The sequence below is a fragment of the Microcaecilia unicolor genome, chromosome 2 (genome assembly GCF_901765095.1).
Source record: "Microcaecilia unicolor chromosome 2, aMicUni1.1, whole genome shotgun sequence".
NCBI lineage: Eukaryota > Metazoa > Chordata > Amphibia > Gymnophiona > Siphonopidae > Microcaecilia > Microcaecilia unicolor.
This window is the reverse complement of record NC_044032.1, coordinates 144,091,819-144,108,390: the sequence shown is the minus strand read 5'-3', so window position 1 is coordinate 144,108,390 and position 16,572 is coordinate 144,091,819. Positions and strand designations below refer to the sequence as shown.

The 16,572-nt window shown below is 40.8% G+C and overlaps 1 protein-coding gene across 1 annotated transcript in view; it reads right to left on the bottom strand.

Annotated features, from left to right (window-relative positions):
• Positions 1–16,572, bottom strand: part of ADGRV1 (adhesion G protein-coupled receptor V1) — a 921,762-nt gene that overhangs the window by 871,534 nt on the left and 33,656 nt on the right. The window contains 2 exon segments of the mRNA XM_030193377.1: positions 804–1,133; positions 9,599–9,869. Coding sequence (XP_030049237.1) covers positions 804–1,133; positions 9,599–9,869 — 601 coding nt within the window.

Sequence of the window (16,572 nt, the reverse complement as noted above, 5' to 3'; positions counted from 1 at the left end):
GAATTTAGCTCTATAGCTATTATTTTGGCAAACCATACAGATTTTGCCATGAAAATAAAGTTTTCTGAATCAGAATCTGAAAACAAAGCATCATTAGAGGAGGGAAATAATAGAAAGAGCAGCACCAGCGGTGGAGGAAAGGAAGAGAGAAAAAAGCAGCATTGTTGCCTCTCTCTCAATCTCTCCCCCCCCCCCCCCCCCCCCACCTCCCCAGTACTTTACCAATTTCACAAAGTTGGCAGAGAAGGAGAAGGCATCACATGTAACAGTGCTGCTCTTAGCTTTCTTTTGGCAGGAGGGAGGCACTGCTCCTCTAAGCTGAGTGGGAATCTTCCAACTGCATTGCTGTCATTGGATGGTGGTGCTTCGATATTGTGTTTTCAATCACTAGAGACAGGTAGGTTCTCTGGAGTCTTGCAGAACTTGCCTGTCCCTCACTACTGAAAATGTGATAGTGAAACAGCGCTCCCCATTGACAGGACTATAGGTGAAGGACTCCTGCTCAGCTTAGAGGGGAGGGAACATCAAAAGATGAGAAAACTGTGCCTTGACTAAGCTCTACAGCCAGTGAAGGACGTGGAGCTACTGTGGTGGTAGAGAGCACTTCAGATGTCCCAATCTTCTCTTCACCTTCACCACCCAAAGAGACCTTACCATTACATTTCTTTACAGAAAAAAATTTAAAAACAATAATTAAAACTCAAAACTAAGCAACAGATGCTAAGGAGGCAAAACAAAACAAAAAAACTCTTAAAGTGAAATTAGAGTTTCTCATTTCAAAATACAGTCAACAGAAAATCTACCTGTATTAGGAAATGGGCTCCATTTTGAAGAAATGCATCAGTTCTTATTGGTAGCTTGACTGTGACTTGTGAATTCCCATCTTGGAAGATAACGCTGTTTTTTCTAGAAACATTGAGGATACCATCTTTTGCTCTCAAATGATCTACGATTCCAGCAGGAATATAAAATGCACTATAAATCAATCGAACATCTCCTTTTTTTCCTCCTTCCCTTAAAAATGTAAGGGACAGGAAACGTTCCCCTGGGTTACTTTCAATCCTCTGCTCTTTACCAGGATGAAACGTTATTAGACCATAAACATCATCGCTATCCTGGATGTAGAAGAGAAGCTGCAAAATAAGAAATATGATATTATTCCTAGCTATTTCCAAAAATTCACAGTCCACCAATTCAAAGGGAAAATCCCACCCTCGGCAGAATACAGAGAAAATATGAAATAACAAACCACATACAAACATGACAAGGGAATAGAACAACAACCTACCACATCAGTTTAAAAGACACAATACCTACCAATTATCAAAACGTAATTTAAAACTAAACCAGAAAAACACATCCATATACCTAGCAAAAAAGTATAGTCTTCACTTTTATTAAGAAAAGCTATCACATCCCTTTCTTCTCTGAAGGTCAAAGTAAAGCATTCCACAAAAGAGGACCCAAACCTGGGTCACCAATTTCACTTCAGACTGGCGAGGTACCACTACAAAATTTTTTTTTTATTCTTTCAACATAGTGGTCAGGTTGGGATAAAATCTTTCACCGGGTCCTTGAATTATAAATAAGCTTCCCTATACATCACTTCAAACATTCGCATTAACACCTTAAACTTCACTCTACTTTCTGGGGGAACATATCAGTGATACTACAAAAAACTGCAGCATAATCTTAGGCAGACCCACATAAACAATATTATAATAATCAAGGCTAAATAAAACCACTGCTTGACTCACTGTTCTCAAGTTATCCTTAGATAAATAGGCCTCCCCTACCATAGACCTCTACAGTGCATTTTTTCTAGCGAAAAAGGTGCCGGTACTCAAATGCCAGGCCACCCTTCAGGGGTGGGGTCATCACTGAGGGGACCCACCCCACAATAGCCAGGCCCCCTGCAACCAGTCACAGAATCTATGACAAGGCAGAATCGGTGTGTAGAGCCTGAGCTCTTTCATTAAAACTTGGGGACTATGGGTCAATTTTAGCAGACAATGGGAAAGGTGCCAGTACTCAGTACCCCCCAAGTACCCCCTCAAAAAAAGCCCTGGACCTCTATTTACTTATTTTCTGACTTCCCTAAAGTCACATTCACTTTCTCTGTCCCCGCTCCCTCCCGATCTTCATTCTTGGCCTTCCTTCCACCTCTCTAGAAGTAACAGGCAAATGTGCAGAGCCAACCTGTGGGCATGGCAGTAGGACTAGCTTGTGAATGAGCATGGGGATTAGACAACCATGTGCTTTGAATGGAGTGGTTTAATGGTTACAGCTGGAGAGCTGCTGAGTTAATCAGTTCCAGGAGGAAGATCTTATGCCAGCCCTGGATTTATGACAACCCTATCAAGGTGCATTACAGAACCTGGAGTGCTGATTTCAACTGATAGAATCAGGAACTACAAATAGCGCACTGAACTGGGATGTAAGCTCAAAAACAGGACTGACCAGAAAATCTCTTTCCTGGAATTGGGTAACATGGAAGCTCTAGAGCAGTAGGCTGAGAAGCAAAGAAGTTGGGCAAATCATTTTCACCATCAATTGTCTCTGATACAAACCAGAGATGCCAAGTGTGGACTGTCCAAATAGTGATGTTATGGGCAAAGTGTTTGAGGTATATTTTAACAAAGGTATATGTTGTTTCTTCATGTGATTTTATGTTATTATGTGTGTATATTTGTAATCTAATTAGGAATGTAGGTGGAATATAAACTTGGTAAATAAATACATGAAAAAAGATAACAAATAGAAGGAGAACAGAAAATGACATTTACTTTCTTTGGTGCTTCTGAAAAGATATGCATAGAGTGGAAGCAGTATTAGGCCAGTTTTTAAAGGAATTTGCCCATGTAACTTAATAGTTAGCTGGGTAGATTCTCTGGGCTGAAAACTTCCCTTCTTTTTGTATGCACACAGGTACACTTTTACCAGTGAACATGAAGAGAGAGATAATGTGCACTCAGTTACGTGTCAAATAATAAGAATAAGCTTCTCCATTATTCCCTTTTAAATCTCTTATGGTTATTTGCCAGATCTTGCCACCAGGCCACCTAGCCTAGGATGGGGTTGCATAGGCATTTTCTGCAGTTTTTACCTTTGTTTGAATCGATTTTTCACTCTTTCAAAAAGTACAAAGACTATGGGACACTCAATGAAATTACATGGAAATACGAAAAGCCCATAGTCTGTTATTGAGATGGACATGAGGAAGACACTGCTTGCCCTGGGATTGGTAGCATGGAATGTTGCTACTATTTGGGTTTCTGCCAGTTAATTGTGACCTGAATTGGCTAATGTTGGAAACAGGATACTGGGCTAGATGGATCGTGGACCATTGGTCTGACCCAGTATGGCTATTCTTATGTACTTATGTTCTATTCCAGACCAAATTTTCAAAGGGAAACTTTACATGAGACTGTTCCCAACAGAGATGTGGAGGGGCATAATCTCTAAGGACGACACCACAAAAGGGCGGGGAACCCCGCATTAGCAGAACAAGATGGGCGTCCATCTTTCGTTTCGATAATACGGTCGGGGACGGCCAAATCTCAACATTAGGGCCGACCTTAGAGATGGTCAACCTAAATGTTGAGACTGCCGACCTTAGAGATGGGCGACCTCGGTTTTTGCCGATAATGGAAACTGAGGACGCCCATCTCAAAAACGGCCAAATCCAAGCCCTTTGGTTGTGGAAGGAGCCAGCATTTGTAGTGCACTAGTCCCCCTCACATGCCAGGACACCAACCTGGCACCCTAGGGGGCACTGCAGTAGACTTCAAAAATTGCTCCCAGGTGCATAGCTCACTTACCTTGGGTGCTGAGCCCCCAAACACCCCCCCCCAAACAAAACCCACTACCCACAACTGTACACCACTACCATAGCCCCTACGGGTGAAGGGGGGCACCTAGATGTGGTTATAGTGGGTTTCTGGTGGGTTTTGGAGGGCTCACATTTATCACCACAAGTGTAACAGGTAGGGGGGATGGGCCTGAGTCCGCTTGCCTGAAGTGCACTGCACCCACTAAAACTGCTCCAGGGACCTGCATACTGCTGTCAGGGAGCTGGGTATGGCATTTGAGGCTGGCAAAAAAAGTATTTTTAAACTTGTTTTTTATGGTGGGAGGGGGTTAGTGACCACTGGAACAGTAAGGGGAGGTCATCCCCGATTCACTCCGGTGGTCATCTGATCAGTTCAGGCACCTTTTTGAGCCTTGGTCGCAAGAAAAAATGGACCAAGTAAAGTCAGCCAAGTGCTCGTCAGGGACGCCCTTCTTTTTTCCATTATCGGCCGAGGACGACCATCTCTTAATCACGTCCCAGTCCCGCCTTCACTACCCTGCCGACACACTCCCGTGAACTTTGGCCATCCCCGCGATGGAAAGCAGTTGCGGACGGACAAAATTGGCTTTCGATTATGCTGATTTGGTCGGCCTTGCGAGAAGGACGCCCGTCTCCCGATTTGTGTCGAAAGATGGGCGTCCTTCTCTTTCGAAAATAAGCATGATAGATACATACATATATGCATACATATATGTTCAGCACTAACCAGCAGGCAGGAACAAATTTGCTAATTTGAATATAACCAGATTATCAGCCAATAGCAATAAATGATACAGTAACCCAGTTTAAATATCTTTATATCCTCTTGATTTTTAGAGGTAGTGAACTATTTTTCACAAAAACAGTTTATAGCATAGATACTTCAACCAAAGTAGTTAGGTATGTATATTCTCTTGAACCTCAGTGATGTAAATCGCCATCCTTAGGATAGAATCGATTTGAAAACATCCAATTCTTCACCGGTTCTTAATTCTTTATGTTCTTTATATTCTCACTAAATCTATCAAACGTTTTTTTTTTTTATATATATATATTTTTTCAGACACAGCTGATCCCCTGGGTCCGACAAAAATTGAAAAGATAAGTGTCTGAAAAAATATATATATATAAAAAAAAAAACGTTTGATAGATTTAGTGAGAATATAAAGAACATAAAGAATTAAGAACCGGTGAAGAATTGGATGTTTTCAAATCGATTCTATCCTAAGGATGGCGATTTACATCACTGAGGTTCAAGAGAATATACATACCTAACTACTTTGGTTGAAGTATCTATGCTATAAACTGTTTTTGTGAAAAATAGTTCACTACCTCTAAAAATCAAGAGGATATAAAGATATTTAAACTGGGTTACTGTATCATTTATTATTATATACATATATGTTCAAACATATGTATTTTCTTTCTTGCTCTTTAGACATACACACAAGCACACTCATGCGCTCTCACTCTTCAGACATGTGAATGCATGGTTTCATTCTTCAGAGATACACACAGATGCATACTCTTGATCTTCTGGAGATCACACCTTCAAAAAGATATAAACAGGAAGGAGTCAGTCCAGGGGGCAGCTATCAAAATGGTCAGTAGTGTTTGTCACAAAGGTATGGGGACAGACAAAATTTCAATATGTATACTTTGAAAGAAAAGTGGGAGAGGAGAGAAATGATAGACACATTTAAATACCTATTTGGCATAAATGCACAGGAGGTGAGTCTCTTTCCATTGAAAGGAAGCTCTGGAACGACTGAGCATAGGATGAAGGTGAAAGGACATAGACTCAGAAATAACCTGAGGAAATACTTCTTCATGGCAAGGGTGGTGAATTTGTGGAACAGCCTCCCAGTGGAAGTTGTGGAGACAAAAACAGTATCTGAATTCAAGAGACCTTGGGACAAGTACATAGGAGAATAGATGAAATGGATGGGCAGACTGGATAGGCCATATTTAACTGCCTACATTTTTGTCTGTTTCTATGTTTCAGAAACATACATGCATTCTGTTTCTGGTGTTGTGCTGCTGGCTGCTCATGTACTCGTTCAATTAATGCCTCCCTCATCATCAGTTCTGCCCACCATGTTGTAAAGTTTTTTTTTTTTTTTTTTTGCAGTCTGCAACAGCAACATCCTTATATTTTCCCCCATACCTCTTACTTTTCTACCCTTTCTCAAGTCACCCCCAAGGACACTCACTGGTTTCCTTGGCTCTCTCCAAGGCCCCATGCAGAGCTCAGTATTCCCAGAGCACTTGCAGCTCTGCCCCTCCTACTGTGCCTACAGCAGCCTTCCCTCTGACTAGATCCTACCATAATCTCTATATAGGAAGAGGGAGAATAGAGAGCCTTGGAGGTCTAAACTCTGAAAAATATCTAGACACATCTATCCTTCTGGCTTCAAGGCAGTTGAATTAAAAATCTATACAATCGTGAAAAAATCCAGGCCATTGCCAATCCTAGCCATCTGAGGTCTGAGCACTTCTTACAAGCATCCCTAAACCTTTGGGCTCCAGGCACCTGCCTGTTTGCCTATGCCCTAATCCAGCCCTGTAAACAATGAAACCACTACCATCACTCTATTATGTTATTTCCTCAAGCTACACTGACAAAGATGAAGGAGTTATGTTGATTTCAGTACCTCTTGTGATTGGACCAAAACTAGTGCTTCCATACTGGTGTTGCCATCTAATCACCATTACACTTCCCAATTACTGGTGTTGATATCTAATCACCTCTAAGCTTCTTTGGGTCCATGAATTCCATACAGGAATTCTTTTGTGTTTATGTATAAATTAGAGAATACTATGGGCCTAATATTGAAAAGGGTTTAACTGGGCAGGAGAGAAGCCTGCCCAGTTAAACCCTGCAGAGCTGGTCTTCTGGCAATATTGAATGGCACTTAAATGTTTAGTGCTGCTGGATATTGCCTGTAACTGCCCAGGCACTGTCTAGTTAGTGCTATGGCAGTGTGGAGGGTAGAGCTGACACTTAACCAGTTAGTGGGGATATATAGAGGGGCATAATCGAATGCGAACACCCATCTCCATGGGCATCTATCTCCGAGAACGGGTACGTGAAGGGGAGGGACAAACCGTATTTTCAAAAAAAAAATGGGCGTCTATCTTTGTTCCGATAATACGATTTGTGCCAGCCAAATGCATCGGATTTGTGCGGATTTGAGCTGGGCGGTATTTTTCAGTGATAATGGAAATCAAATCCTGGCCCCTCCCACGACCCAATGCCTTGGATTTGGTCGTGGGAGGGGCCAGGATTTGTAGTGCAGTGGTCCCCCTCACATGCCAGGACACCAACCGGGCACCCTAGGGGGCAATTGTAACAATTTTTTAAAAAAGTTAACTACCTCCTAAGTCCATAGCTCCGTTCCCTTGGGTGCTGAGCCCCCCAAATCCCCCTCTCCACAACTCTACACCATTACCATAGCACTTATGGCTGAAGAGGGGCACCAAGATGTGGGTACAGTGGGTTTCTGGTGGGTTGTGAGGGCTCCCATTTACCACCACAAGTGTAACAGGTAGGGGGGGATGGGCCTGGGTCCACCTGCCTGAAGTCCACTGCACCTACTAACAACTGCTCCAGGGACCTGCATACTGCTGTGATGGAGCTGGGTATGACATTTGAGGTTGGCATACAGGCTGGAAAAAAATATTTTTAAAGTTTTTTTTTTTTAGGGTGGGAGGGGGTTGTGACCACTGGGGGAGTAACGAGAGGTCATCCCCGATTCCCTCCGGTGGTCATCTGGTCATTTAGGGCACTTTTTCGGGACTTGTTCGTGAAAAAAAAAGGGTCCAAAAAAGTGACCCAAATTTGCGTTAAAAACGCCTTTCTTTTTTCGATTATTGGCCGAGGACGCCCATCTCTCCTCGGCTGATAAACACGCCCCAGTCCCGCCTTCAACACGCCTCCGACACGCCCCGGTCAACTTTGGACGTTTCCGCAACGGAGTGCAGTTGAAGACGCCCAAAATCTGCTTTCAAATGTACCGATTTGGGCACCCATGGGAGAAAGACGCCCATCTCCCGATTTTGGTCGAAATATGGGCGTCTTTCTCTTTCGAAATAAGGCGGATAGTCTGCTAATCAGCTGAGCTAACCGAGCACTATAGAGTATATACAACATTTCTGCTTGCACAGGTATCTATTTTTTTCTCAATTTCTAACTATAGCATATCAATGGGGATAAACTACAGGGGAATTTTTTATGCCTCAATGGTATCAAGAGAAACTACAAGATACTAATACTTATAACCATACAGCTTGTGGTGGCTGTCAATGGTGTCAAGTTTTAACTTAGAAAAGGAAAGTTACTTCTTGGCCAACACAAACCTGTCTACAACCAATCAAGAGAAACACTTTTTTATTACTTGGCAAACTATCAATTGTTTTCGCAGAGCAGGCATCATCCTATGTGCCAATGACTGCAAAAATACATAGAACAAATCAACTTAACCTCCTTGCATAATGTTGTCAAGCAAACATAACATTAGATTATGCTTACTAATCACCTTAATAGCTTCCTTATCTCTCACCACCCTAAATTCTAAGAAGTACTAGCTGTGTGTTGCCATTATTAAAAACACCGGTGCTATCTTTGCAGTTGAGAAGTCAAAATGTCAATGTGCATGTTTGTTTCCTCCATTGTTTCTTCTATTGGTCTCATTTCCAGGTCTTTGTTTTTGTAAAATATATCTTAATATATTTGGGATTAAAATGTATGCAAGTTTTATTACATCATGATATGCATTTTAAGAACTATCCCTTTCCTTTCAAAAGTATGAGCATGTTAACATGTGTCACCATGCTACCAGGAATCCTGATCTGTCAGTATATTAGCATCATGATAAACTTGCATTCCTAAAAGTTGGCATGAGTAACAGAAGCTTTCACAAACTATGCATGCAAATATCTTCTCAAGAATTAAATGTAAATCAAAATAAATGATGAAACAACAATGTTGCTGTATTTTCTACTGACTTTTCAAAGATAATACACTATAATGTTTCTCTAATAATTTGCCCTGATCATAATTTAATTTGCCCTGATTATTACATACATTAATATAGAAAATTACTCCCTCCATATACCAATCACTGTGGTAAAACTTAAAGCAGGGGTTCTTAAACAATGGTGGCCAAAAGAGGTCAAACGGGGTACAAAGAAGGGTGGTTGAAATCTGAGGCGATTTATTGAAAGTTTCTAGACAGTGAAGGCAGTTATTCACACAGTTATTGGTAGTATAACTGTGTACTACTGTAATTTTAGCGACATGTTTGCAGTTAGCAATGCTATGCAGTCAGTAGTTACTAGTGAACATGAGTTTAGAAAGTGGTGCAAGAGTTTCATTGACCAGCTGAAGGAGTGTGTGGGAACCAAAAAAGGTTAAGAACCCCTGATTTACAGCATGAACTTGTTCTAACACTCAAGAAGAAAATACAGCAGTAAAACCTAAAATAGGATTTTTAGCACATAGGGCTTTCCCACTTGAGTTGACGTCAGTTAGCATTTCCTCAAAGAAGGAATGATGGGAACATGATATGAAAAAAAAAGCAAACATCAAACAACACAGAGGAGTGTCACCTAAAAGTCATACAACAGGTTGAACTCTCTACAAAATAAATTATAATTGCATTCAAATACTACATCCCAATAATTAGCAATACTGAGAACTGGTCTGAACCTTAAAGAAATACCTTGGCTGTATTATACTATCTTTTCCTAACATGAGATACTTACCTCAGCTGGTTCACCCATTTCTGCACCCCCTTTTACTGTGTGGCCCATAATCTGAAGCAAGTATGCTTCTGCCTCTTCAGGGTAGTTATCATCAATTATCTGAAGCGGAAGCAAAGCCAACATTTGCCCTTGAAAAAAATTTAACACCCCTGAGGCTGGCACAATGTCTGTAGTCACCGGAGAGGAATCAGTACTGTTGCGGGAAATAACCCAGTTTACAGAAACATTGCCATGTGTTCCTCCATTTCTTACAATGCTGATTCTTTCAAATCTATAACAAGAGCAGAAGAGAAATCATGCCATAAGCTCAGGACCAAATTTTATAAGTAGTGCCTAAAAAAAATTGGTGCTGCAAATTTAGCGCAATTCTATAAGGGGTATGCATCCTTTATAGAATTGTGCTTAGCGCATAACTGCACATAAATGTAGGCATCTGCAATTAGACCTGCTATGAGCAGGCCTCGTTGTAGGTGCCTACAGTTAGACGCAATTCTATAGGTATGCATATAAAATTTAGAAACGCCCCTGGAATACTCCAAAACTGCCCCTAATCACACCCCCAAATATTTACACACATTAGGATTTATGCACAGATCGTTATAGAATATGATATGTGTGTAAATCCTAATTAGGGCCAATTAATGCTGATAATTGGTTATCACAAATTATCGGTGCTGATTGGATGCATGCCCATTTTAACGCACATAACTCTAGGCGCCATAAATTTGGCCATTGGTGTACAACTGAGATTTTCTGATTTAGCAACTGCCCCACTTATGATAGGTAGTCTTTGCCAGTTTTTCAGTAGTGTTCAAAACCAGTGACAAAGTAGAAGTGACTGGGGAATCACTACTGACCTGTTCCACTAGACACTAGAGACTGACTGAGGGGGTCCAGGGTTGGGAGGTCTAGGAAAAGGGGTCTTAAGAGTGTCTTAAAGGTGTGAGGTGTTTTGAGGAGGGCTTTTATTTGAGGAAAGGGAAAGAGGAGGGGCAGTCCATGCTTATTGTTAATACTGATTCAGCCCCTTTAAGAAGGAGCCCCAGGGATCAGCAGACCACGTGTTAGTGCTCTGATGCTCCCAGGGAACAGAATAAAGCAGCTCAAATGGTGCTTAGACGGCTACTCCAAAAGCTGATAAATAAGGACAGTGCTATGGCAGACTTCTATGATCTGTGTCTCGAAGATGACAAAGACAAATGAGGATAGGCTGGCATGGGCTTCAACATCTACTCCAGTAGTTGGGAAGTAAGATCAATTCTAAGCAAACCTTTATAGTCTGCTCAAAAAATGACAAAGAATGGTCAAGATCAAGTATGTGTATTTTATATCATATGCAATAAGTGTAGGTGCCATACATCTCTATTAAGGAGGGGAAGACATCTTAAGGCTGAAACTGCAGATTAAAATGTTAATTAGCACTAGGGTAAGATTTTGGTTTAACCATTATTGATAATGAATGTTACTATGCTCAGGCCATAATAATAAAGCTATTCTTCAGACTAATTGGTATGGTTTTGTAATACTATGGCATGATATAGAACTGCAAGGAGGTAAAATTCCTTGATGAAATTGAGGACTGCTTTATGGAGCAGATGGTACAGGAACCAACAAAAGGGGGAAAAATTCTAAACTTAGTCCTTAGTGGAATGCATGATTTGGTGCAGGAGGCAATGGGTCTGGGGCCGCTTGTTAACAGTGATCATAGTATGATCAGATTTGATATCGGCTTTGGAGTAAGTACACACAGGAAATCCAATACGTTAACATTTAATTTTCAAAAAGGAGTCCATGATAAAATGAAAAGAACGGTGAAAAAAAAAAACTGTGCTGCTGTGAAGGTCAAAAATTTACATCAGGCGTAGATGCTGTTCAAAAATACCATCCTGGAAACCCAGGCCAAATATATTCCATGTATTAAAAAAGGAGGAAGGAAGACCAAATGACAGCTGGCATAGTTAAAAAGTGAAGTGAAGGAAGCTATTAGAACTAAAAAAAAATCCTTCAGAAAATGGAAGAAGGATCTGATGAAACTAATAAGAAATGGCATAAGGAATGTCAAGTCAAATGCAAAGCGCTGATAAGGAAGACAAAGAGGGACTTTGCCAAAAAAGATTGCGTTGGAGGCAAAAACACGTGGAGGGGCATAATTGAACAAAAACGTCTATCTCCATGGGCGTTTATCTCCGAGAACGGGTCCGTGAAGGGGCGGACCGAACCGTATTTTCGAAAAAAATAGACATCCATGTTTTATTCGACAATTTGTGAGCTGGGCGTTTTTGTTTTTCAGTGATAATGGAAAATGAAAGCGCCCAGCTCAAAAACGAATAAATCCAAGGCATTTGTTCGTGGGAGGGGCCAGGAGTCATAGTGCACTGGTCCCCCTCACATGCCAGGACACCAACCGGGCACCCTAGGGGGCACTTTTACAAAAACAAAAAAAAGGTAAAAGAGCTCCCAGGTGCATAGCACCCTTCCCTTGGGTGTTGAGCCCCCCCAAATCCCCCTTCAAAACCCACCGCCTACAAGTCTACACCATTACTATAGCCCTAAGGGGTGAAGGGGGGCACCTACATGTGGGTACAGTGGGTTTAGGGGGCGGTTTGGAGGGCTCCCATTTACCAGCACAAGTGTAACAGGTGGGGGGGGGATGGGCCTGGGTCCACCTGCCTGTAGTCCACTGCACCCCCTAATAACTGCTCCAGTGACCTGCATACTGCTGCCAGGGAGGTGGGTATGACATTTGAGGGTGAAAATAAAAAGTTGTGAAACGGCATATTTTGTGGTGGGAGGGGGTTTGTGACCACTGAGGGAGTCAGGGGAGGTCATCCCCGATTCCCTCCAGTGGTCATCTGGTCATTTAGGGCACTTTTTGGGGCCTTATTCGTGGAAAAACAGGGTCCAGGAAAAGTGCCCTAAATTCTCGCTAAAAACGCATATTTTTCTTCCATTATCGGCGAAAGGTGCCCATCTCTGATCGCCCGATAACCACGCCCCAGTTCCACCTTCACCACGCCTTCGACACGCCCCCATCAACTTTGTCCGCATCCGCGATGGAGTGCAGTTGAAAATGTCCAAATTCGGCTTTCGATTATACTGCTTTATTCGTTTTTGTGAGATAAACGTCTATCTCCCGATTTGGGTCGCAATATAGGCGTTTTTCTTTTTCAATTATAAGCTGGATAGTGAAACATTTTTTTGGTATAATAAAAGCAAGAAGCTGACAAAAGAATCATTTGGACCGCTAGATGACTGAGGGGTCAAAGAGGTACTCAGCGAAGACAAACCAATACATAGAGATTAAATTAATTCTTTGCTTCGGTCTTCACTGAGGAAGATTTGGGAGAGATACCAGTGACAGAAATGGTATTCAAAGCTGTGTAGATTCGCAGTTAGTGTCAAATCGGAAATGATATTCTCTTCTATCTGCAGGGTTACCAAAGGATCTTGTCGTCAACATCATAGGACAGAACTTTTGTAAAGCTACTTTCTCAATATTACTTTGTGTTTCTTTAAATACTTTATCCATTTTAATAGCAGAAATTCCTTTGAAAAGCAATCGCATTCTGTTTGGCCAATGAACGTTTGAGTAGACTTTAAATACCTACCACCATTTTGAAAAGGTCTTCAAAACATGAAAACCAACGGTACTAAAAGGTAGGAACAACAATGTATAACATACTGAACCAAGAATTTTCTACTCTCTCCCGAAACTTTTGACTACGTACATTTTTACACAGATTGCTGTGAGAAGACTTGGGGTTCAGCTCCTTAGGAAGCACTGAGCGAAACAGGAACTCGCTGTCGGGCGTACCTAGCAGTCTCAGAACGTACCACAGCTAAGTACCAGTTTTTCTTTCAAAGGTTTTAATATATTCAATAAAGTCTGTTTAAAATTGAAGCAGAGTCATCATAAAATGAGGTTTTTCTGACTAGTGACGATACTCACTAGTGTATTTATTTTATTGAAATTGTTCAATGTGTACGCTGAGCAAGGCGGTCCGCTGTACTAACGAGATTAGCAACAGCTGGAACCGAGTGTCTGAAGTCTTTTCCTCAAAAATCTACAATAGAATTTAATAGAGATTCTCACTTGCTGTCAGTTTTATAATAGCAATTTTCTGCATGTAAAATGCTTTATAAAACTACCCCTTATATGTGAACATTAGAACATAAGAATAGCCATGCTGTGTCAGAACAATGGTCCATCTAGCCCAGTATCCTGCTTCCACCTGTGGTCAATTCATATCACAAGTGCATGACAGAATCCCAAATAGCAACAAGATTCATGCTACCGATCCCAGGAACAAGAGTGGCTTTCCCCATGTCTATCTCAACAGCAGACTATAGACTTTCCTCCAGGAACTTGTCCAGACCTTTTTTTTAAACCCAGATATACTAACTTTTGTTGCCACATCCTCTGGCAATCAGTTCTAGAACTCAACTATTCGTTGAGTGAAAAAATACTTGCTCCTATTTGTTTTAAAAGTAGTGCCATGTAACTTCATTGAGTGTCCCCTAGTCTTTGTAGTTTTTGAAGGAGTGCAAAATTGATTCATATTTACCCGTTCTGCACCACTAAGTATTTTGTAGACCTCTATCATATCACCTAAAGCTGAAGAGCTCTAACCTCTTAAGCCTTTCCTCAAGTGAGAGGAGTTCCAAACCATTAATTATTTTGGTAGCCCTTCGTTGAACCTTTTCTAATTCTGCTACATCTTTTTTGAGATATGGCAACCAGAATTGCACACAAGGTGTGTTGCACCATGGAGTGAGAGAGGCATTATAATATTCTTTGCCTTATTTTCTATCCCTTTCCTAATAATTTCTAGCATTCTGTTTGCTTTTTTTGCTGCTGCCACACACTGGGCAGAAGATTTCAGCGTATTCTCCATGATGACACCCAGATCATTTTCTTGAGTGCTGATTCTCAGGGTAGAACCTAGCATCAAAAGCTATGATTTGGATTATTCTTCTCCTAATGTGTATCACTTTGCACTTCATCTGCCATTTGGATGCCCAGTTTTCCAATTTCCTAAGGTCTTCCTGCAAGTTTTCACAATCCACATGTTTTCTAACAACTCTGAATAGATTTGTGCCATCTGCAAATTTAATCATGTCATTCCCATTTCCAGATCATTAATGTTAAATAGCACCAGTTCCAGTACACATCCCTGGGGCCATTTAACCCTACATTCTGTTTTCTATCCATCAACCAGTTCCTAATGCACAACAGAACATTGCTTCCTCTCCCATGGGTTTTATATTTTCTCAGGAGTCTCTTTTGAGGGACTTTGTCAAGTGCTTTCTGAAAGTCTAGATACACTACATCAACTGGCTCACCTTTATCCACGTTTATTCACATCTTCAACGAAATGAAGCAAACTGGTGAGGCAAGACTTCCCTTGGCTGAATCCATGTTGACCCTGTCCTATTAAATCATGATTGTCTGTTTCTATGTATGTGTTCAGTGATTTTATTCTTTATAATATTTTTCACTATTTTGCCTGGCACTAAAGTCAGGCTTACTGGTCAGTAATTTCCAGGATCACTCCTGGATCCCTTTTTTAAAATAGACATATCATTGGCCACCCTCCAATCTTCAGGTACTAAGGATGATTTTAACAACAGGTTGCTAACAGCAGATCGGTAATTTCATATTTGATTTCTTTCAGTATCTTGGGATGTATACCATCTGGTCCAGTTGATTTATTAGTCTTTAATTTGTCAATTTGTCTTAGTATGTCTTCCAGTTTGAATGAGATTTCTTTTTCAGTTCCTCTACATCATCACCCTTGAAAACCATCTCTGGTACAAGTAAAATAGTGTTTGACTCCAGGGATCCATGCCTAATTTTTGGAGTGAGGATTTATACCAACTGAAACCTAGTGTAAATCCTTATGCCTAAATTAGGCACTGATCTGCCTAATTCTGTAACATTGCGTGCAAATTCCAGGAATGCTCATGACCCGCCCATGTCTCTTCCATGGCTATGCCCCCTTTTTGGATCTGTAGGCATCTTTATAGAATAGCAGCCTCTTGTACCACGTCCTGCATTTCAGTAAGGACTAGACATAAAATAGCTCACCCTCGTCAGTTCCTGGACCAGTTGCTCCAAGAAGAAGTCATTTACTAGGTCTAGGAATTTTACCTCCCAAGCATTCCCTGATGTTGCATTTAACCAGTCAATATTGGGGTAATTGAAATCACAGATCAAATATATTAGCCTATTGATATAACATGTAGAGCAGGGAGGACACTTGGATTCAAAAAGTATAGTGAAAAAAAATGATGGAGAAAAAAGACCTCAGTAAAAAAAGCTTGGCAATTTATATGCAAAGGAATTATTGTCATCATTCACCTATCATTGGTCAAAAAAACTCCATCCAAATATTTAAAAAATCTGTAAAACTTTCACACAAGGTCCTCCAAACTTCACACGATTAATTATAGAGCGTCACAAGTTTTACAAACAGTAAATAATAGCATCAGTTTTGAACATGACATCTGAAAAATAGAAGCAAAAGCTGTTTGCACTTCATAATCCAAATCCCTTTTTTTTTTCATTATACTTTTTTAATCCAAGTGTTCTCCTGCTCTACATGTTATATTGATGGGCTAATATATTTGATATGTGATAGCTATCTATTTCTTAGATTGTGATTGGTAATTGAAATCACCCATTATTATACTGTTGTCAAATTTGCTAGTCTTTCTTATTTCTATTAACATATCTTCATCTGTCTGATCATCTGGCCTGGTGGATGATAGTATAGCCCTTCACACATGGAATTTCTATCCATAAGGATGCCATGTTGATGTCTGTTTTATGCAGAATTTTTATTTTGTTTGACTCAATTCCCTCTTTAACATAAAGCGCAACACTCTTCCCTCCAATTTGATCCACCCTATTAATACGATATAATTTGTACCCTCATAACAAACTTGCACAAGATCACAAGGAGCAGCAGTAG